Below are 25,423 nucleotides of genomic sequence, written 5' to 3'. Positions count from 1 at the left end.
TTTAAGTTTTAGTATTCTGATTTATTGGAGATACAACTGAAAACATAATGCCCAATATGTTGTTGTTCATAACTAATGACCGTCAATGACAGTACGTGATACTAGTCGTCAGTTGCTAATTCCGATACATTTATTTTTTTTTTAAATTGGCAAAAAATTATCATGGCATTTTCATATGTTGTACAATACCTAGTAAGTGTAGATAAATATATGTAGTACCTTTAGATTATAAAAGAAAAAGGCGAAATATCCCAATGGAACATTCAATATGACAAGTTAAACACAATCTGACAACGCCATGGCTAAACAAGAAAAAGCAAACAGACAAAAAACAGAACACAAAATACGTACCACACCAAAAACTGGGTTTGATCACAGGTGCACCACATGTGGCACCCGTTGTACATGTGTTTCTCATGTTAGTATAAATCAGGAAATAAGTCTTATTCGGGAGGTCTTTTGGGGGGAAAAGGGGACGGGATGAAAGCGCGTCTTTTTGCATCACATCTAAGCTTAATGCACATTTGTCATCATGACAACTAACGATGAACAACGATAACCAGTTCTTTTCAATCAAAATAGGAAACAAACCAAAAATATAAAACTAGGTCTACTATTTTTGTTTACCATATCTATCATTAATACAAATCAGCTATAATCTTTTCAACACCTGCAATGCTACTTAATACCTTTCCGAGTAAGCTACTTTTTTAATAGAATTAACTCATGTTTTTTTAAAAAATTCAATTGCATTTGACACCAAAAAAAGTTTAACTTTTAGCGTTCCTGACAAAGGTAAATCCAGAAAAGGGATTCGAACGGCATGCCATATATAAAATGTTATGTTCATTTTTTTATTCTTCAATAAGTAAGAAATATTGTGCTTATCATATAAATACACATTTCAGATAAATCATATAGTTTAAGACCACATTGACAAATAAATAGATACTCAGAAATTCGTGCATGTTGTACGATATTCTTTAGTTAAAATAACGCAGACAGAAACTTCAAATACTAATGGCATTCGGTATTGCTGTTGGATGAAGCCAGTCGTATGGATTTTCCCGTATTTTGTTGCGCTCGTCAATTGTTTTACCAATATTCCTTAAGCTTTGTCGAAATCTACAATGGCAAGAAGATGGCGAATTACTAAACAGACAGCAAAAGAAAAAAGTATTAGTATCTTGAAAACAGTTCAAAGTTTTATTTCATTGGTATTATTTATTTTTGTATTTAAACTAATGATTCTGAATGCAGATGGTATACAGAATTACAAGTAAAAAAACTCCGATGTCACACAAGATTACAGTACAAAACTCCTTCCTCTCCTTACAGCTGCAGTGTCGTGAATATAACCAAAGTGTGCGGAATTACATGGGATTTAATAATTTCATTGCTTTTCTCCTGTTATTATTATATATATTTTGTAACTTGATTTAGAAAAACATGGGATTTTCAATATCCAATGGGACAGGGCAAAATCCCATGGGATTGACCATTGGGATAAAATTGAGAACACAAAACGAAAACATGCTTCAAATAAAACATAATAGAGTACTAAAAGTGTGTATGTCCCTTTGGTATCTCTTTCCTACTTGTACTACACTTATTGGGTGTTTTTCCTGCGAAGCCTTAAACCTGTTACAGTAAACAGTGCATTTCATTTCTCTGTTTAGTTATTCATTACCTAGTTTATATGATTTGCCTTTGATTGCACACAGAAATGTGAATATAATATTCGATAATGAAATATTTTGTGTTATGTTTCTGATAATTTAATATAGTATCAATTATCGCAATAGTTCCAAAGTATAAGGAGAGATTCCCAACCATTAAAAATATAGATAAAAGTATACATCAGTACTATAGTGTTAAACTTATGCTTTGAAACTCAGCAAATTATATATTTTTGTACCCCTATTTATGACGCTTTCACCTACAATGTATAATGTCTGTTTGTTTTGTTTACACATCATTGTCAATATAATGGAATTTGATGCGACAGTCATACAAGCGAGAGTGCTGAGCTAGCTATAAAACCGGGTTCAATCCAACATTTTCTACGTAAGAAAATGCCTTACAAAGTCAGTAATATGACAGTTGTTATCCATTCGTTTGATGTGTTTAATATTTTCATTTTTCCATTTAATTAGGGACTTTTCGTTTTGAATTTTCATCGGAGTTCAGTATTTTTGTGATTTTACTTTTTAGTAATTGGAAGTTAATATGAAATCGCAAGTTTGTTTTTTTTTAAAGTTTATTAATCTCAATGTATACTACGAAGTAATTTATCATTTACTCATTGCTCTCTCCTACATCGATGATATTCATTTCTATAGATTACAGAGTCAGAAAAAACAAATGAGACAACAAAACGTCCTTTTCAATTATTCACGATTTACGATTTATTCGTTTTATAGGCACCATATGCCTTGATGCTTTTTATAATTTATAACACATGGGCTCTTATTTGACTTATTACTGGACTTCACACTTATCCCTCGATAGTGCTTCTATATAGACAGCGGGAAGAGCCTCTGGTCTCACTTTGTATATAGAATGCATGATATTCCGATGAGTTTCAATCTCTTTTTGTTTCTCTATTTATACTTAAAAAACCTTTACTAACCATTTGTGCATAACTTTTACATTTTAGTGTTATGTCGTTGTTCTCCTCTTATATTTAATGCGTTTCCCTCGGTTTTAGTTTGTTATCCCGATTTTGTTTTTTGTCCATGGATTTATGTGTTTTGAACAGCGGTATACTACTGTTGCCTTTATTTATATTTTTAATACGGTTCTGACACATAAGATTTATAAAGTGTTATTTGCAGTTACTCAGCGGAATTTCATTACAAGTTTGTGCGCATGTTAAATTAGTTTAACCCTAACACATGTTGATTCTGTAGCAAACCAGGCTGTCATGATAATGTGCTGTACATTGTTGTTGGCCTTTTTTAGTTCGTCTATTTATTTTCTGAAGAGTATGTTTTTTGTGGTTGATTTAGTTTTTAACTGCTGTTTAAAATTTGTCCTGTTATACTTTTTAAAGATAATAGTTTAGCCATTAAAAGTAAGCTTAATCATCTGTTCCGAAATTATGGTAATTTTTATACGTAAAATGATAAAATTTCATAGTTTTATATTAATTTACCACATGTTTAGCATGTTTATAAAATGGTATTACATACAGTATATATCAATACTTGTTGCATTGTCAATTAAACAACGATATGCTAGAAAATGGCGTGCGTCGAAATCAGTGTGTTACATTTGATTTGATGTTTCCTATGTAAAAAAAATACCTCAATGTTTATTTTCGAATAAAAAAAATTTTAAAATAGAAGTAAGAAGTCATTTCTTTCCCAGTCATTAATCAAGCTGCTTTTATAGATTTGTGAAAAAGATTAAGAGAAAAGTAAAATCACAAAAATACAGAACTCCGAGTCAAATGGAAAGTTCCTAATCACATGGCAAAATCAAATGATAAAACACATTAAACGAATGGACAACAACTGTCATATTCCTGACTTAGAACAGGCATTTTCACATGTAGAAAATGGAGGATTGAACCAGGTTTGATAGCGCTAAACCTCTCATATGTTTTAAAGGCAAATATCAAATAGGTTATCCATCAAGATGTTAACTTTATTGCTTATACCCATAACATTTTTTAAATTGTAAGAAAAAAATAATCTTAGATATGAACTCTGACTTAAGTCTTAACTTACTCATGTACAATTTTTACAGCCGGTGGATCTACAATCAACTGCTTCTCAAAATCACCCAGACTTTGTGTTGCTTTCTCACTAAGCACTTTTGTAATTGACATTAGCTCGAGAAGCTCAGCTCTGTTAGGAATAGTCTTCAATATGGTTTCAATCTCAACTTGACTCTAAAATTTCAAATTTAAAAAAAAGGTTTCTCGAAAGTTAATATGTAAATGCTGTTAATTAGTCCATTTATATCTGTTGTATGAGCGAGTAATATCATTTTTTCTTCAGTGGTCTGTTTTCATGTATCCATCCTTCACTCCCATCATGGGGTTTCTGATTTTTTATAGTATCTTTCATAAATTTTATGTAATGTCACCTATTGTTTATTATACATAATTTAGGTAAATTTAAATTGTATTTAAGTATTTGCTTGACATATTTTAGTATGTTAATTAGTTATCAAAGGTACCAGGATAATTCAGTACGCCAGACGCGCGTTTCGTCTGCATAAGACTCATCAGTGACGCTCATATCAAAATATTTATATAGCCAAACAAATACAAAGTTGAAGAGCATTGCGGATTCAAAATTATGTTTTACTATTTTTGTCGACTAGAGATACATGACACGCCTTACCTTATCCTTAGGAGGAACTCCATGCATAGTAAATGCCATTCTAAATGGAGCTGCGTATTCATCATACTGTTGGAAGTTAGCTGCAGCATGGGCAACACTGCATGTATAGATAATGGCTGTCAATGTCACCACTAACTGGTCATTTGTTTCAAATTTGCCGTCATTTGGAACTCCCTGCAAAGATGTAAATAAACTCATCATTGATACCAGGATTTGGTATATGCGCCAGAAGCGCGTTTCGTCTTCAAAAGACTCATCAGCGACGCTCGAATCAAAAAAGGTAAAAAGGCCACATAAAGTACGAAGTTGAAGAGCATTGGGGACCAAAACTCCTAAATATTTTGCCAAATACAGCTTAGGTAATTCATTCCTGAGGTAGACAAAGCCTTAGTTTTTCAAAAATGTAGTTTTGTAACAATGTATGAATTGGTTCATTGATAAAACGACCACTTGAAAATAGTATATTAAAGACAAAAGACAATATCATATATATATATTATATAAAAAGAAATTACGAACCAAAATTCCTACACCACCATCATCCCTGCTCTTAACAATTTCTGCGCCCCAGTTCTGTATTTCATAGTCTGCCTTTAGTGATCCTTCTACAGCTAAAACACAAACAAATTCAAATTTTAATAACTATTGATTCTGAGTTATTCTTATACGTCTAAAAAATAATCATGCTCTTTAGTTTTCTAGGTTGTGTCGTGTGTAATACATTTGTATAATTTGCTTGTTTGTCTTTTTCTTTGTTAGCCAGGGCAATATTATCGATCTATGAAAGAGGGGCGAGGGATACCAGAGGGACAGTCAAACTCATAGATTTTGATGAGCTTGACTGTCCCTCTGGTATCTTTTGTCCCTCTTTTGTACTTTGGTACAACCAATTGGCTCAACAAAAATGTTACCGTCATGTAATGTGGTAATTTTAGCGGTATACCTAACATTGCCATAAAGCGTGCAGTTTGGCTAGCCACAGAACCAAGTTCAACCCACCGTTTAATCTAATTGCTCGTTTCTATATATGTAGCTTTATCGTTTGCAAGGTGTTTGGGGTTTTTTTTCATTTCAGTGTTTCTGTTGTTTCGTTGTTTTCCTTTTATAGTTGCTGTGTTTCCCTCGGTTTTAGTTTGTAATCCGAATTTGTCTTCTCTAAATCTATTTATGACTTTTTAACAGCGGTATACTATTGTTGCCTTTATTTACAACATATAAGATGTCGTGAATAAATTAATATAACCCTTAGAAAATGTACCATTCACTGTTGGTGACATTTGAACAATATACATTGCTATTGATGATGTATCTAATAAAAAAACAAACTAGCATAATCATATTGGAAAGACACTTTTCTGTTTCAAAAAAATAAAACTGTAAAAACATGAATACTGAAAATCAGTCATCATAGATACCCTGACCACAAACACAATCGGAAAGCAAGTGTTAATGATACACTGTAGACAGTCACGTATGAAAGTCACGTGTTCAAAATCTTACTTTTTGAACACATAAGGTTACAAGAGCGCAATTATTCGTAATGCATTTTCCATAGGGTACCACTAGTGTTCTGTATTTTTTTCTCGTCTATTCTCAACAAGAAAAAAATAGATATTTTCTATACTTCGTAAAATGTGAATATGATTTTCGGCAATTTTAAACCTTATTGGATAAGCTTTTGATTAACTGTAATTCCAATCCTGTATCAACCAATCAAACGCCGTATATGATTCTATTCTGGGTACCATCTTGCCGGTAAAATGAAAACCATTAATTGCGCTCTTGTAACCTATAGGGTAGTGAAAAGAAATTCCGAAAATTCAGCGCCCGGGCCAAAAGTTGCGCTAGCGTCTATCTAGATAATATCACATCTTCAAAACATTATCTGATTACTCTCTGAATTTGGAGAACTAGTTTTTGCACGCCGGTCAGGCCAAAAATTGGAACTGATTTTTTCACCAAATATGGTACTGGTCAAAGAGACATGAAGATAATGTTATTTTTCGAAGCTCATCCAGCACTGATCATTTTGTCGACAAAACCGTCCTGATATGGAAAAGCTACATCGAATTTTGAAGAATGGCTTTATATGAAACCATTTCTTGAAAAAACACGTTTTTGAAACAGACTAAAGTTTTTCCAAATTTTGAAAATATGATAATATTACTACTTTGGCAAGCGAAACTATTCTTGGACTACAGTATTCAATGTCAAGATTAATTTTTCTACTTTGCAATTTAACTAAATCGTTGGTATTTGTGTAGGAACCCTTTTGGCCAATTTTCACGAAATTAGCTTTTTGCTAGAACAGCAACTGAGACACGGTCATTATGGTTAAAAACCAAAATTTAACTTCAAATTCAAGATAAATACATGCTTTTTCCGATAAAATCAGTAGATATCACAAAAACGTTCTATTCTCTTCAAACTTTGTCGACATTCGAGCCTACCCTAGATTTAGATATAGAAATAAATACAAATAGGAAACAGACTATAGCATGAATTCACGTTGATGAAAAGTCCATTTGACCCCGTTTCACACTGTTACACATTTTCCCCGAGCAAAATGACTAATTTTGATATTTTTCAAAGCCTTATTAAAAAAAAGTGTTATTTCTCTATAGGTTACCAGAGCGCAATTATTCGTAATGCATTTTCCATAGGGTACCACTAGTGTTTTTTTCTCTCAAAGACTACACTAACTAGGGAAAAACGGGTAGAAGTTCCTGTTACTAGAAATGCCAGTGTTGCATTACAACCAAAAAAATATATAGGGTCATGCGGCTCAAATTGACTTAAAATGCAGTTGAAAAAGATCGTCTACTTTTTACGCTTAATGAAAAAAGTATATTTTTAATGGCTCCGACAGAAATGGAAGATATTTTCTATACTTCGTAAAATGTGAATATGATTTTCGGCAATTTTTATATCTTATTGGATAAGCTTTTGATTAAATGTAATTCCAATCATGTATCAACCAATCAGAATCCGTATAGGATTCTATTCTGAGTACCATCTTGGGGTGAAAAACTTGCCGGTAATATGTAAACAAATAATTGCGCTCTTGTAACCATAATGTTGCCACAGTTTAGTTTGATTAGAGACATGTTAGAAATGAGGTGCAAAAATGAAAACAATGGTTAAAAAAATTGAAAACCAAAGTTGAATTATATACCTATTGTAAACAGTAAAACTTATCAAAATGAATTAAAAAGGACTTACAATAATAGTGAGTCACATAATTCTGAACATAAGTTTTGATAGCATCATAAAGGAGAAGAGCATCATCCCTCATATGGTAGGCATCTTTTAAAACAGACTGGTCAAGAACCTGAAAAGAAAACAGGTGGGCATTTAGCAGCGTCTCGTTAATTTCATAATGCTGTCAAAATCAAATATGTTGTGGTCAATGTATAAACAAACAGCAGACTCACGCAGATAATGTATCCGTAAAACATTTATTGCTGTACATTAGGTTTTTTTTTTGTTTACGTCCAAGAGTTTCAAAAAACAATAACAAATCACTTGCATAAATACAACTATATCTGACATTCATGTCATTTTCAACAAAACAATTAAGTTTCAAATTTAATGGCTAATCATCCACTGTATCACAATCAGGCATAATAAAGATTTTATTTATCGATTACAGCAAATATTTCAATCTGATTCTCTTGTATTTAATTTGTCGTAGTACAATAGAACATTACATTAGCGATAAGACCTTTCCAATCTTTTTAAGTTTTTCGTTCCTTCATGATAATTAAACGTCAGCTCTTCAATAAAATAACGTATATTTCTAATTTTTTCTAGTTACATGCGTTTGTAGTGACGACTCATAGTTGTCCACTAATAGTGTTTTAAATTTTTGGAAGCTTTTTGTAACAAGAATATTTTTAGAATTTATGACGTTTGAACAGCGGTATACTACTGTTACCTTTATTTGGAATAACATTGTGTTTTTAAATTTTGGTTGTTAAATAATGTAATAAAAGCAACCACAAAATTGCAATGAGCAACTGTGATTTTAATGGATTCCTTCCTAAAGGTATTAAGTAAACAGGAAGTTGATAAACCATGATAAAACAAGAATGTGTCCTCAGTACACGAATGCCCCACTCGCACTATCATTTTCCATGTTCAGTGGGCCATGAAATTGGGGTAAAAACTCTAATTTGGCATTAAAATTAGAAAGATCATATCATAGGGAACATGTGTACAAAGTTTGAAGTCGATTGGACTTCAACTTCATCAAAAACTACCTTGACCAAAAACTTTAACCTGGAGCGGGACAGACGGACGGACGGACGAACGAACGGACGAACGGACGCACAGACCAGAAAACATAATGCCCCTCTTCTATCGTAGGTGGGGCATAAAAAATGTATAAAGCTATCTATAAAATTCCAAGAAGCTATGTTTCATTTTATCTGAGAACTTATTTTTACTCGACATTGATATGTGACAGAAAGTATTAGTACTTTCACTATACTTGAAGTAAATGAGCGATCCACAAGAAAATACACCATGCATTTAGTATTATTATAAAGGTAAGTTCTAGCTAAGGTTAGCAGTTTGCAAAATCCAGCTTCAGTACTGAATAAGAAACGACTTTTTCTTTTAGATTTGTCGTAGTGAGACTATAATTATATATTGTTCAATATCTTTGTGAATGTAAATACGTTTTAGAAAACAAGTAAAGTAGTTATTGTATGACAGGTAAGTTTTTGTTTCCATGATTTTTATTATTTATTTTTGTGTTTGTCTGTCCTGTATGTTCTTCCATTCATTTGTATTGTAGTCCTGTCATGTAATGTTGTCATTCTAATGTTATATTTAAAAGAGGGACAAAGATACTGAAGGGACAGTCAACATTGCCATAAATGCGGGAGGTTTGGCTAGCCACAAAACCAGGTTCAACCCACCATTGTTCTTAGAATATCCTGTACCAAGTCAGGAAAATGGCCAATGTTATATTATAGTTCGTTTCTGTGTGTGTTGCATTTCATTGTTTTTTTTTGTGTCGTTGTTCTCCTACATTTGATTTGTGTCCCTCAGTTTTAGTTTGTAAACCGGATTTTTTTATACTCAATCGATTTAAGAATGTCGAACAGCGGTATACTACTGTTGCCTTTTTTAAAGACTTTTCTTCAATCTTTCAGGTATTTTTATAAGGATTTCTCTAGAAATCATAAAAGCGGGAGGTTCGGCTAGCCACAAAACCAGGTTCGACCCAACATTTTTTCTTAAAATATCCTGTACCAAGTCCGGAAAATGGCCATTGTTATGTTATAGTTCGTTTCTGTGTATGCTGCATTTTAGTGTTTCTGTTGTGTCGTTGCTCTCTTATATTTGATGTGTTTCCCTCAGTTTTAGTTTGTAACCCGGATTTGTTTATTCTCAATCGATTTAAGAATTTCGAACAGCGGTATACTACTGTTGCCTTTATTTAAAAACATTTCTTCATTCTTTCAGGTCATTTTTATAAGGAATTCTTTAGAAATCATTTTTGTTAACCCTTGTAATATTTTTTAAAGGATTTGTACTACTTATTTTTTTCCTTTTTGTGTAACGTTCGTGGAATGTGACATAAGTATTTATCCTTTTTTTGTTCTTTTACCCTAGCAGAAGATGAAGTTCTTAAATTTTTATTCTCCCCTCTATTTGTCAATACTAGAATCTCATTCCGATTTTTGTGCTTAATTAACTCGTGCGAAATCGAATGTTATTAAATATCATTCATTATAACGCACCCCTCTGCTCTTTAGATTTTCTGGTAAAGTTCCATGTGTATCCAATCTCCAAAACTCCATGCTGTAAGAAGAAAATTGGAAAAGAATTATATAATACTAGTATTTTACCGTTGAAATGTTTGAAGAAGACACATTGTGGAAACAAAAACAAATGAAGTCAAATAACATATACAAATAGTATACACTAGCATACATGTGTATTACACATATAGTGGTGAAGTTAAATTTTACGGGAACACCGACATATTTTGGTTGAGCGTTATGAGATATCTGTTCACAGATGATGAAGAATATTTGCCAATCGTCGCGACCTCAATCTCACATTTTCCAGGAATACGACTTACCGCACGTGTTTGGACTTGCATGAACTACACGACGCTTGCCATATGTGAAGCAGATTCTGCTTGCCTTCTCGGAGCAACTGAAATCGACCCCGGTTTTTGGCGGGGTTCTTGTTAATAAGTCTTCAGTTTTCTTTAACAGTTACGTTTGTGATACTGAATTTTGGTCTTTTTTGCCATGGATTGTCGGGTTATTTTCAACTTATGAGTTTGAATGTTCCTTTGGTATCTTCGTCATCTTTTATCAACAAAATATTTTTTTTACAGGCAATGCAAAAAACTCTTCTATTCGTTTTTTCTTTATTTAATTTTTTTTGTTAATATCTATATATCATAGCAACTGTTCTCACCTTTTTCTCATTAAGAAGAAGGCACCATTAATTCCACCACTTGAAGTTTTGTCAAAGAGACCTCCTGGGTTAATTAAAGTTCCAAGACCAAGGCTGAAGTTAAATGCAAGAACCAAAGTTATTTGATAATTCACGTTATCAGGACGTTTTTCTTTTCTTTTACATTTTTTACTACTAAAATATAGTTTTCTTTAACATGCACCTCTAAAATAGAACTTAGAAGAAAAATAAAAAGTTAAATACACAGAGTTGATGTACATGTAACCTGTTCTTATTTTAATATTAACTATCAAAATCCCTTAAGATTTTGTATTGGAGAAATGTGAGTTAAATATTTCATTTAAAAGAAAGAAAAATGCATACAAATTGATAGCGATCAGGTACATAAAATGAGGAGTGAGTAATCTACAAATAGGATGTGATGGTGAAAGGTTTCTCTTTGTTGCAACACATATTCCTTCCATCATAAAATGGGTGAGATCTGAAACGAAAACAACAGTAATTATTTATGCACGTTTTCTTTAATCTTTGAGGTTTTAAGTTATTCATATTAGAATGTTTAATTCAAATTTTTTTCATTTTTTTTTGGGGGGGAGGGTGGCCAAGTGGTTTAAGAAGTCTTATCTCTGTATCACTAGCCTACCAATACTGATGTTGTGAGTTCGATTCTTGCACACGTGACAGGTGCGTTTGACTAGGACTGTTAGATTTTAGAAGATTTGCTATGATTGCACTCAATTCTATATTGTTGTTAATGGGAGCTTTTTTTAATTTACTTTGTATTTTTCTTTTGGTCTTATATCTCGTCAAACAGGTAGTTACACTACAGAATTACAGAATAGCTAAATGTCTATGTAAAGGTTTTTTCCGCTTTTTATGAAGAATAAAACCTGACGTAAAATGATTCAAAGTGTTAAATTGATTGATTAATAAAATTTACTGTTTGCAATAGCATAAATTGTTCTAAATAATAAGGATGTTCTTATACCAAGCAGAAAACCCTAGCCGTATTTGGCACAACCTTTTTGAACTTTTGATCCTCAGTGCTGTACAACTTTGTACTTGTTTTGACTTTCGAACTTTTATATCTGGGCGTCACTGGTAAGTCTTGTGTGGACGAGGCGCGCTTCTGGTGTATTGAATTTAAACCTTGTGCCTTTTGTTAGCTATTATTCATGTGTTTCTTAGTCATATATGTTCTCCTATTTATGTACATTGTAGTCCTGTAATGGTATGTTGTCATTTTAATGTTATATTTAACATTGCCATTAAAGCGGGAGGTTTGGCATGCCACAAAACCAGGTTCAATCAACCATTTTTTTTATTAAAAAATGTCCTGTACCAAGTCAGGAATATGGCTATTGTTATATTATAGTTCGTTTCTGTGTGTGTTACATTTTAACGTTGTGTCGTTTGTTTTCTCTTATATTTGAGTATGAATTCACATTACTACTAAGACGTGTCACGGTACTTTTCTATCCCAAATTCATGTATTTGGTTTTGATGTTATATTTGTTGTTCTCATCGGATTTTGTCTAATGCTAAGTCCGTTTCTGTGTGTGTTACATTTTAATGTTGTGTCGTTGTTCTCCTCTTATATTTAATGCGTTTCCCTCAGTTTTAGTTTGTTACCCCGATTTGTTTTTTGTCCATCGATTTACGAGTTTTGAACAGCGGTATACTACTGTTGCCTTTATTTAACATAATTAAGAGTTTGTTAAATCTTGTATCGCATATAACAAAGCATGTTTAATGTAAAATGTTTTCCTACTTACTCAAATGAGTTAAAGCTTGGTGGTAATGAGCTTCAGCCAGATTATACCACATCTTTGCCATCATCCACGTGTACTCAGGATCTGATGGTAAGAAGACCTGTAATATATAATAAGAAAATATGTAAAAGTCAAACTATTTATCGTGCATTACAATTGAATAGCTGGACGTCAGTATACCGTGTCAAAATAAATATTTTTATATAACATGTATAGGTGCTGCCGGCATATTGGTACATACATTTTAGGTCCACAAAAGAAAAGAAAAGCCTCCTCTTGTGAACAGTTTAAATCTCAACATATATGCACTTTTGAGTACATATATTTTAAATTAAAAATGGAAAATTGTAGACTCCAATTGAATAAAGTTCGTTTCAAACTTTGATAGTGTATGAAAAAGACTGACTGTAGTCATTATCTTCGATATCCTCAAATAAAATCATATTGAAAAGACCATTCATCTTATAAATAATAAACTTTAAATTATTTAATAAAATGATTTATTACATTGGTTGCAATGAATTACGTTGATTTCCCAGTTAAATAAAAACCGATAATTTCACATGTGAAATAAACGTGGTTATTTCAATCTCTAACGTCATACAACAATAGGCGTTGTCAAGACGTCGATAACGGCGGATCAAAACAAATTGTGAATGCGTAGAAAAAAGATATAGTTCCTTACATGTTTTTACATTAATTTCTTTAAAAAAAAGCCGTTTGCCAATGTAATAAAAAGAATAACTAATTAAAGAATTAAAATATCGAAAAATATTAAAGTCGTGACCGAACAACACTGATAATTAACTCATGCGCTACGCGCATTCGTGAATTAATGTGTTGTTCGGTCACTCGTTGAATATTTTTCTCTGTTTGAATTCTTCGATTAGTTATTCTATAATTAATCTATGAAGCGAAACATGAAGAAATTGAAGGATAAAACATCAAACGAATGGAAAACAACTGTCATATTCCTGACTAGGTCTAGGCAATTTCTTTTACAGAAAATGGTGGATTAAACCTGGTTTTATAGCTAGCTAAACCTCTCACTTATATGACAGTCATATAAAATTCCATTACATTGACAACAATATGTGAGCAAAACAAACAGACATAATGGGTAACAAGAATGTGTCCTCAGTACACGAATGCCCCACTCGCACTATCATTTTCTATGTTCAGTGGACCGTGAAATTGGGGTAAAATCTCTAATTTGGCATTAAAATTAGAAAGATCATAGCATAGGGAACATGTGTACCAAGTTTGAAGTCGATTGGACTTCAACTTCATCAAAAACTACCTCGACCAAAAACTTTAACCTGAAGCGGGACAGACGGACGAACGAACGAACGAACGAACGGACGGACGGACGAACGAACGGATGCACAGACCAGAAAACATAATGCCCCTCTACTATCGTAGGTGGGGCATAAAAAAGTCAAAAATTGAGGTACAGTAGTAAAAATTAATTTATATTCTTAATCACTATAGTAACAAATAACTAACGAATATGTTTCCTGATATACAATGAAAGGACATGATATGGAAAGTAAATTATCAACTTACTGGGTTATTTGTTCCTTTTTGCTGAAATAACTGTATAGCTATTGGCATAAGATGATTGGCATTGTTAAAATAAAACAAGCTAAATGGGCAAGTTATCTACAAACATAAAAGAGCAAGTTATATTCAAACATTATACAAATAAAATAGAATAATATGCAGCAACATATGCATATACAATTACCGCAGAGCCATTATAATGTAAAATATATCGTCCTCAAACATTTATTATTCATAATGTGTTAGTGATAAATTTAGTGAAAGAGCACAGGAAATACAAATATCGAAATTAGTCTTCAATCCTATCAGTCGTCAAGAGATCAACAAGATTAACAACAACAACCATCTACTACATGAAGATGAATATCTATTTACCAAAAATAAAATAAAATGTGCATATATCTGATGCACAGTGTAATACATTCAAACAATTCGGATTTGACAGTAACATTAGTCGAGCTTAGTTCGATAGATCTGATCGCTTATTTTATCTGAACAAGTAATAAACCAATATCAATATTACTTACAACAAGGTCCTCGGTCTTTGCAGGACAACCTTCTAAAAGCGCTAAATCAATAATGAAAAGTCGTTTTTCTTTCATGGCTTCTTCTAAAGTCTTGCCTTCCAAAAATGGCTTAACCATTTCTTCAGTCACTCCAAACCTGTGAAGATATTAATTTCTTAAAGCAAATGACGTTGTTTGTGTCACACTTTAAAAAAAACTTCGTTTCTCTTTCCAAACTCCTAAGTAATTTTACGCTAACTCCGTGATGATTTGTGTCATTCCTGATTCAACAATAAAGATAACAATAATCCTTCCGCTCTTTCTTTTACATTCTGTAGTCCACTGAAGTGCTGTCTTAGTGATATCTTCTTTTTTTTTCCGTAGGAAATGTCCAATCAACCTCAAGCGTCTTCTGAATATAGAAGTTGCCATATCTTATTGTTGGCTTCTGGTGAAAGATTCTGGTTTGAGATTTTTTTGTGGATAAAAAATTCGCATAATTTTTCTGAGGCTTTTGGTACGGAACACAGAGTCTGTTTTTGTCTTGATCTGTCATTCTCCAACATGTTTATATACACATAATTACAGGCAAATCACAGCTGCTATTAAGTTTGAGTTTGGTCTGGTCGATCTATTGTCCTGCAGATCTCCATATACAGGTTGTTAAGAGCTCACCTTACCTTAGGTAGTCTTCTTTTAATACTAGATAACGTTTCAACATCCGTTGTTACAGTAGTGCTAATGTGATTGAAGGTGTAAACAATTGGTAATGTTTTCCATCAAGTAATTTAGAACTGACCCGGGTTTGTTTACATTAAGCATCATGATTTCAATTTTCTTGATGTTCATTTTCAGCCTTGTTTGACCTGGACATTTAGAGAGCGTATCACCCTTACCCTAACATAGCGGAAGTGTAAACTTAATATGTTGCCCTTCTAGAAAAAAAATTGTTATAAGTATCTTATTTAAAATATTATTAAATTGCTTTGTTCAAAGGTAATTTTAAATTATAAATATAAGTTTTTATTATCAAACTTTTATACTCTTAAAATAATTGAGAGTTATACTTTTCTGGGATTGCTGTACACAAGGTGATAAGTAAAGAGTTCAAACTTGCAATTCTCTGTCGCCCAAAATCTGCGTCGTCATTGAAATATTCTGAATTCTGAAACAGAGGACTTAATAACAATTATTGTAAAACATGTTAAGCCTTCTTCGAAGAAATGTATTATCGGTCTATCCATTTGCCGTGTCACTATTATCAGCTGTTCATAAATTTTCTTATAAATACATGTTTGCTTGACTCGTCTGCAATAACTTTGATACTCCGCTTTTATGCCCGACGCCATTGTTTTTGACCCGAATGCTCAAATCAACCGCCGATAAATTGATTGTCAGATTGTCATCCCGCGCAGAGAGTGCAGACTTTTTGGTCGTTACAGAAACTTTACAATAATTGTTAAGGGTTTTGTGTATGGCATGTGACAAGGCAACTATTCTGTCTTTATCAGTGACAATACCATGGCAGATAACGTGAAGCAACAACAGTACATAAGACACATCAAAGAAAAAAAAGTGTAATCTCTAATGTATTTGCTCCTGGCTTCCCAAACTTTTGATATGCCCACAACATAACATGATGAAGGTTATTCACGAAACACGTGTTGCCCTCGCATAGGAAAATCAAATCTTATTATTTAAGAATTTGAAACCAAAACGAATTAAAGAAGGACAGAATGGTGTATTGAGATCAAAGGTAAAATGATATAAGAGGTTACCTCTGGAACACCAAAGATTGGCGTATACACAGTCTTGACGTCATCTACATCCTTCCAGTTGAAGCCATTGGCCATTACTAATTTCTTACTTTCTAGTGCAAATATCGTTAACTTCTTGCCAATGTTGAACTGTTTAATTATAAATGACATTATCAGTTAATCATAACATTCAATTAAATATCTTTTAAAAATATAAAATCCATTTTTTTAAATAATAGTTTTACTTAATTATGCAACTTTCTTTAACCCTAAAAGGACTTTGAATTATTGAACATTAGACTAATCGAGTGTACCACATGAACCTCAATTCTAATGAACTGTTTTTGATATGACTCTTCATGCTTTCTTTTCTTAAAATGACAAAAAAGATAATTTTCTTTTTTTTCAAGCTGATATAGATCTACGAAAAGACGAATTTTGATGTTGGTATGTCCAAACTTTCTTATAACATCACTTTTGAAACTATTTCCGATTTTCATCTTATTTTATAAGACAAAGACATTTAGTTAATTTATTATACTAAGGCAGTGAAATCTTTTGTTGTGCTTTTTAAAATAAAACAAAATTGAAATTGACACGCATGCATTGAAATAAAATAAGTATATAACTAGGTAATAAATGCAAACTAACAACATAGGGACATAATAGTCCAGATGTGAAATATAGACTGTTAAAAGAAGTAGTTTCTAGCACAAACTCATTTGTTTTTTCTTGTCAATAACTTCAAGTTATGTTACGCAGCATAACTTCATTACAATTTGTTCTTCGACAAACAGTAGAAGGAGCTATATGCCGCACATTATGTGTTAGTAAGATTGAACGATAATTCAAAACGTAAAGTCCCTAATCAAAACAATCAAAAAATCAAAAGCACGAACACATCAAACGAATGGAAAACAACTGTCAAGGTACAGTCATTTATGTATGTAGAGGATGGTGGATTAAAACTGGTTGTGTAGCTATCGAAACCTCTGACTTGTATGACAGTACATATAGAGTTCCATCATTTTGACTCGTGACAACAATGTGTGATCAAAATAAACAGACATGGCAAATATTGATACACATGTATATAAAAAGATACAAAGACAGAATCAAATAAAATGAAAATATTATAAACAATTGATCCTACTAGAGAGTACCGTACTGGGAGGTGACTTTTGTAAGCACATGGTCAATAACGATCAATAATATCAATTCTATAGATTAATATCAGAACAACAAGGCACCGTAAAAGACCTAAAAGAAAAAGATTGGGGAGAAAACAAAATCTTAATCGCAACGTTCTTAAAAAAAAACAAATCATCATGGACATTCAAAATTGTATCAATCGAAACCGTAATAAAACAACTTAAGGTAGATTCATCAATCGGAACTACTCGGCTTTTCTGGTTGCACGAAGAAATAACCTCGTATGCATTAGGCGGAGGAATCATTGTCCGGAAAATTTTCCGATTCGATTCAAAATTATATTTTTTCGACTGGACTGGTACATTTTTTTTACCACTACTGATTTAACTTGCTCCTGTCCGGAAAATTTTCCGATCCGATTGAATTTTATAATTTTTCGACTGGAATGGTACAAATTTTTTACCATTACTTATTTACTTTGCTCCTTTTTTCGCGCCAAAATATTTGGCAGAGTTAAAGTTCTTGATTACTCTGTGATATGTAACCAAATTATAGCGCCACCTGGAGGATAGAACTTCTTTGTGTCGCGGATCACTACAATTCCGGCCAACAATTTAAGAAGAATTTCTCCGTAGTGCATACGAGGTTATTGTACTGCATAGCGAGAATGGCCGAGTAGTTACGATTGGTAGATTCATGGTATACCGCCATCTTGGATTGTACAATCACAGTACAAAATCGGTCTAGTTATTTTCCTAAATCTGCAAATTTGGAGACAGATTTGCAATTCAATGGTTAGACTGTTTTCTCTATTTAGAGAAAACTTGTTAATTAATCGTATTATTCAAAATATTTTAACAAATATAATTTTTTTTGGTTTTAAAATCATTATTTTCAAATGAGCCATTTAAGGGAAGATAACTCTTTTAGTACAAAATTTATACTGGGCTAATAGGGGAATTTTTTATTTTTATTTGTAGCCAGAAAACAAGTACGGTGACACCTTGTTTTCTTTTTATTTTCTTAAAACATATTATGAAACCTTTCTTCTCACAATTTATTTCAAAATTCTATCTCATAGAATTTTTTTTAGTCACACTAATGTGTAATTTCATGAACAAACCTACCAAAATTTGGCAATTTTCAACGCCTCATAGCTTGTAAAATAGCACGGTGACCTATACTTTTTATTAAATATTTGGAAAGAGCATAGTAAAATCTTTATTTTGGCAAATTATAAAAAAAATTCTGTCTCAAAAAATATATACTTGTGATCTACCTTAACTAATCATTTTTACAAGCAAGTTTTATATTATATTTTTATAAATATACTCACTTTATAATCAAATGAAAAACTTTCATCGTCTGGTAAATCTTTAACCTGCAAAATATTAATGTACATATATCATATTTAATGTTCTTTTAACAGTATATTGCACATTTTCAAAATTATTGTTTTCATTGTAAAAATATAACAAGGAAGGAAAGACAATTAAACTTAAACATAATTGATTAATGAGATGATTTTTTTTTAATGAACACGTTGTGTCATTGAGAAGGACATGCCGAGGTACTACATAACCTAACTGAACATCGTCATATTTGACGGTTTTGATGTTTATACGATATACACAACTTTCAACTATACAAAAAAAAACTCTTAGCCATTTGTCATAATTATATATGTTTATTCTAAAAGTTTTCTTCAAATTGATTTTAAGCGCAATAAGGGCATGCACAATTTATAAACAAACATAGAAAGCCTCAAACCGTACTTAGACGGAATTTTGCAAATTTTTAGTATTTGTTGAAAAAAAAGTACATACTTAACAAAAAAATAAAGTTAGTCTACGGTGCAAATGATTTCATTTTGTTAAGCGATATCATTTGAAGCGGACACAAACATTGAAATTGCATGTTTGAATCGAAATGCTTTCAATAGCAAAACGTAGTTCTATAGATAAAATTTCAGTTCATAGAAATATAAAAAGTTATTGTATAATGTTAAAGGTCTACCCATATGTACTCTTTGATATTCAAATTCAATTAGCGTTGGCAACTTCTGGGCGTGTAACTAATTCAGAAGATATTGTTTCAACCTTTTTATCGCTATATTAAGAATGGTTGAAAGTCAGAGCAGTACTTATTCATAGAACTCTGTGCAGAAAGGTTTTGTTTTTAAAGCACGGTTCATGTTAATTTATATACTGGTTCTTTCATTGCATTTTACGCTCCCATTTGACCATCTTATACTGGCCTTCAACTGTAAGCTATTGGCTGGGTTGATCATAGACATGTTCAATAAATTGATGGCAGTCAATATTTTACTATTTTTTATAGAATAACTAATCGAAGAATTCAAATAAAGAAAAATATTCAACGAGTGACCGAACAACACATTAATTCACGAATGCGCGTAGTTGAATATTTTTCGATATTTGAATTCTTTAATTAATTATTCTTTTTATTACATTTAAGGAATGACTGTAATATTTTTTCTGTCTATGAAGAAATAACATTAAAAATTTGGTGCACACTGAATAACGCGCGTAGCGGGTTATTTAACAGTGTGCACAACATTTTTTATGTTATTTCTTCATAGACAGAAAAAATATTACAGCCATTTCTTATAATTTAATTCTAAATTCCATTTTAAACCGTAGAAAACCTTAAAAACGTTGATGACGTCACGGTCACATGACTAAATTATGTCTATGAGCTCATAACAAAATAACGTCAGCCAATCAGAAGACGCGTTACATCCAAAATTAAATTATTTGCAAATGGCTTTTTTTAAAGAAATTAATATAAAACATGTAAGGAACTATATCTTTTTTCTACGCATTCACAATTTTTTTTTTTGATCCGCCGTAATCGACGTCTTGACAACGCCTATTGTTGTATGACGTCAGAGAGTAAAACAATGTAATTCATTGCAACCAATATAAGTTTTATCGTACCGCGGCTAAATTATCACGTTGTGATTGGTTTAACGCCGTCACGTGGTGACCCCTATGAGACCTTATCGGACCACAGATGAATTATCACGTTGTGATTGGTTAAATGCCGTCACGTGGTGACCCCGTATGAGACCGTATGGGGTTAGTAAGTTTCATATGGGGTTCATGACGCGTTAATGGCGACGTCATCTATTAATGTTGTTGTGTTTCATTGTTTATTTTTCAACAAAACGCCGCAGAAAAAGTCCAGCGTCCGATAAATTCGTTATACGTTTAACTACTGACCCCCTACGGATCCATAGAGGGTGAATAAAATGCATAGGAGACTCGGCCTCCGGCCTCACCCCCTATGGATTTTACTAACCCTCTATGGATCCGTATGGGGTCAGTAGCGAACCATATAACTTATAGTAGGGGTTAGTAAATTTTATAGGGGGTTCGTGACGTGGTAATGGTGACGTCATCTATTTATGTTGTTGTGTTTCTTTGATTATTTTTCAACAAAACGCAGCAGAAAAAGTCCAGCGTACGATAAATTCGTTATACGGTTAACTACTGACCCCCTACGGATCCATAGAAGGTGAATTGAATCCATAGGGGATTCGGCCTCCGGCCTCACCACCTATGGATTTTACTAACCCTCTATGCATCCGTAGGGGGTCAGTAGCGAACCATATAACTTATAATATCATTGGTCCTCAATGCTCTTCAACATCGTACTTTATTTGGCCATTCAAAAAATTATTCGAGCGCCACTGATGAGTCTTTTGTAGACGAAACGCGCGTATGGCGTAAATGTAAAAGTTTAATCCTGGTCTCTATAATGAGTTCACTTACAACCACTGGGTCGATGCCACTGCTGGTGGAGTTTTAATTCCCCGAGGGTATCACCAGCCCATGAGTCAACACTTCTGTGTTGACTTGAGTTTTCATTCATATGTTCATAATTATATACATCAACCGTTAACAAAACTTTTAATTTTTGATAAATTAAGGCTTATCTACCTCAGGAATATATTACCTTAGCTGTATTTGGCAAAACTTTTAGGAATTTTTGGTCCTCAATGCTCATCAACTTCGAACTTTTTTTGGCCTTTTTAACATTTTTTTATTCGAGCGTCACTGATGAGTCTTTTGTAGACGAAGCGCACATATGGCGTAAATATAAACTTTCAATCCTGGTATATGATGAGTTTATTTACTTGCCCACCGGTACAAACTTTTAATTAATTGCTCCTTATGATTATGATCTTTTCGCTATTTTGGATTGGCATACTCGATGTGGTACTTGGATTTTAAACTTGAATAAATGAAGCTATTACCAATCTAAATTTTCAATACGTTGGTTCCGAATGGATATTGCTCTTAAGAAAAAAGTAAATTTACAAAAATTCTGAACTCCGAGGAAAATTCAAAACGGAAAGTCCCTAATCAAATGGTAAAATCAAATGATAAAACAAATCAAACGAATGGACAACTGTCATATTCCTGACTTGGTATTTTCAAATGTGGAAAATGGTGGATTGAACCTGGTTTTATAGAGCTAAACCTCTCACTTGTATGACAGTCGCATCAAATTCCCTTATATTTACAACGATGCGTGGTCAAAACAGACATAATAGGTAACATTGTCAAAATATGGTTACAGCAGTCATCACTGTGTCACATTCCCAAAACAAACAAGTATTTAACAAATCACAAAAAGTATCTATCAAATTTAACAACCACATTCATTGCTTACTTATATATGTATTTTAAATCAACCCATAAAGGATTGAAATATTTGAAGTCATGTTACTGCATTCACATCAACTCTTAGTGTAGTCACGTGTTTGACCTAAGAAAATGTAAACGTCACACAGGAAGAAATATAAAATAATTTTGTCGTTCAACATATCTTCAAAATTATAATGGGGAATGGCGGTTTACAGGGTTGAAAAATCAAAAGTTTTTGTTAGAACTAATAACAGAAAAAAGACCGAGATTTTAAATTATCCAGAAGTTCTTTAGAATTTTTGAGAATCCACATTATGGTTAATACCACTACGCGAGTAAAATAATTTTGTCGTTCAAAGTATTTTCACATTTATAATAGACCAATAACACAATGGCATTATAATAGAACATTAACATAATCAATGGTTGGACGTTTAAAAGTACAGATCCACGTCATATGTACCAAAGAAACACAAAACGTCACACGTACAAAACACACCAGCAAAAATGAAAGATCGACCTTTGATCGGATATTATTAATGTGTTAGACTTCGCTTTAATAATATTTAGATATTTATTTGATGTTACACTTGTCTTCTGTTTGGGCCTTTGAAAACATATAGCCGTTCACGTGCTCTCATCTATAAAGCACAATTAATTGTTAACTCGTCATAAGGTTTTTTGAAAAATCACCAATGAACTACACCAACACATTTAATCGTGTTAATCGTATATTTGTTAACCAACTGTTCAAATAAGTTTGATATCAAATTGTCAGGTTAAATAATTATGCAAATGTTACATATACCTGAGCAGGGAGTCCAGGTACTTTCACTTGTAACTGATAGTCTTTCTTTATAGTCTGTAATTCTAGCATTCTCTTTTGTTTAAAGGGATCATCTTGTGGTAGACATGTGTCTATGTGGTTAAAAATGTAATGGTGGTCTGCTTTGATCCACTTCATCGCAGGGAATATAGACGTGATGCCCGATTCCACATTGGTTACCTCGATCCAATCTAAATACCAGTTGCTGAATAAACCATAATTGTCTCGCCATAGCTCGATTCTTTGAACTTCGGGTATGTTGACATCAGAATCAACTGTATAGTCATCAATACTGCCTTGTTCAAAATCATTTTTAAAGAACGTATCAAGGTTGTACTTGCTTGTCTGTGGACCTTTTCCATGCAGTATTATATATACATTGGCATCGGTACCTGCTCCCTTTTTGTCACCAGTTTTAACTGATATTTTATAGGACACCATATTGACAGTCTACGAGTAATTTACCTGTTGATTAATGAAATTTATCATATACTTGCATCAAATATTACTTAATTTTAACAGTTCAATAACATTTAAAAATATGTAAAGGTTACGAAAGGACTACTATGTTTATTAATCAGATTATGAACCATTTCCTCGGCGGGCTGATAAACGAACCTTTATTGACTGATTCCGATATTTTATCACATGCCTTATCGTTATTTTCCGTGACGTTTATCGCATGCAACTTCGTGCATTTCTTGAAATTTCGTTTAGAAAACATGGCAGACCTTTAAAAAACGACAACACAGTGTGGAAATTCAAATGGTTCTTCTCTGTATTTCTTCTGTTGACGTACACGTATATAATTTAAAGATCATTACATGTCATTTTTCTTATCAGACCCTTTATCGGCCCTCGTTCGCGATATCTGCTCTCGAGTCTGCGAATCGGGCTGATATCATGACCCCGGGGCAATGAAGGGTCTGAAATGAAAAATGCCATGCAATAATCTGTACTGCTTTACTAAATCAAAAGTTACTTTTGGGTTGCTGTGTCTGGAGCGATTTTCTTATTTTGCCGCCCGCAGAATCCCTTATCAGATGTTTCACGGTTTGCTACCGGTATCAACCGACGTACGAATTAGGAGTCGTCTCCGAACTTTTGAAAATAATTCATATATGTTTTATAAATCATAATCAAAAAAATTAGGAGGATTGGTATTGATTTTATTTTTACTTTTTGCATTTTTTCAGTATCTCGGACGGTTAAAATAGAATAAAATATATCACATTATAAAATATGTGTATTCTACAATTGTATACAGCAACAAATTGTTAAACAGACATCGTTAATTGTATCTATTTGAAAGTCATCCGTCACTGTACTGCACGTTAGATGTAATCGAATCAAAACATTTTTTCCGGGGTACTTTAGACACAGTACATTAAACTCAAATGAATATCTTTATGTTTTAGATTTTATTTTGTATGTACATGCAGTGTCAAGTAACACATGTGTGAATAAGCCATTTTCCTTTTTTTTTTAAAGGCTTGTAAGAATAGAACTGGATTTAAATAAAAAAAATATTACATTTTATTTATATTAAAAACTATCGCGCTAAGACATTATGACTGATAATGCGCTAGTGATAGACGTAGTGATAGTTAATGTTATAGTCAAGTGTTATTTGACCGTATTCTAAAGCAACACATTTTATTATCTTAAAATGTATTAGATTGAACCATAAATATGATGGCACTCTTCCCAAGAATGGGGTATAATATCTAGCGTTGAAATGAACAATTTATGTACATAATGGATTATCTGATTTGACGATACATATACGTAACAACTTTGCTGATTGCAGTTCCATAACTCTTTTCCCCCAAAAATAAATAATATAATAAATATGTTATTATACCTTATTTCAACTATTGTTTCAAATTGAAATCCACCGCCCGTGACTGTCTTATCACGCCTTGAATAAAAATGCACAAAATCAGTCAAGGGGATTCAAATATATATACAGATTAAAAATCTAAATCGAGAAGAGCATCCGTCGCTTAGTTCAATTCTTAATCTTTAAAAAGGATACATACAATTTAATTAATCTGGTTAAAAATAAGGACATATTTTTTGCAATGTTCACTTAAAAATTATATGTGAAAAAAATTTAACATGAAATAATCCAATTGTTAAAAACGATGTTAACATTATTTGTTTTTTTTTTTTTTCTTTCAATATTGTAAATAGGTGTTCTAGTCCGATTTTTCGTATTTCGTAGAGAAATGTTGATCGAATTTTCTATAAAATGGCATGGGATTACAGTATATATCAATTTATTTCAAAATTAGATAAAGTATTATATTGAAAAAAAGTTGACTTAAAGCGTCTTATTCTTGTTTAATTTCCATTTAAATTGTAGGAAT

General features: G+C 32.4%; 1 protein-coding gene across 1 annotated transcript; it reads right to left on the bottom strand.

Moving 5' to 3' along the window:
- Window positions 1-25,002, bottom strand: LOC143082946 (polyunsaturated fatty acid 5-lipoxygenase-like). The gene is made up of 16 exons (XM_076259004.1): window positions 24,916-25,002; window positions 23,034-23,516; window positions 18,886-18,930; window positions 16,419-16,547; window positions 15,708-15,805; window positions 14,662-14,797; window positions 14,138-14,233; window positions 12,575-12,671; window positions 11,163-11,280; window positions 10,800-10,892; window positions 10,109-10,169; window positions 7,578-7,686; window positions 4,875-4,966; window positions 4,356-4,529; window positions 3,735-3,898; window positions 1-1,125 (listed from the first exon to the last, which is right to left on the bottom strand). Exons 2-16 carry the CDS (start codon window positions 23,490-23,492, stop codon window positions 1,011-1,013), a joined length of 1,986 nt encoding a protein of 661 aa, XP_076115119.1. The 5' UTR covers window positions 23,493-23,516; window positions 24,916-25,002; the 3' UTR covers window positions 1-1,010.
- Window positions 25,003-25,423: the final 421 nt, after the last annotated feature.

This window comes from Mytilus galloprovincialis, chromosome 1 (genome assembly GCF_965363235.1).
Source record: "Mytilus galloprovincialis chromosome 1, xbMytGall1.hap1.1, whole genome shotgun sequence".
NCBI lineage: Eukaryota > Metazoa > Mollusca > Bivalvia > Mytilida > Mytilidae > Mytilus > Mytilus galloprovincialis.
The sequence above is the reverse complement of the archived record's forward strand: the minus strand, read 5'-3'. Positions and strand labels throughout refer to the sequence as shown.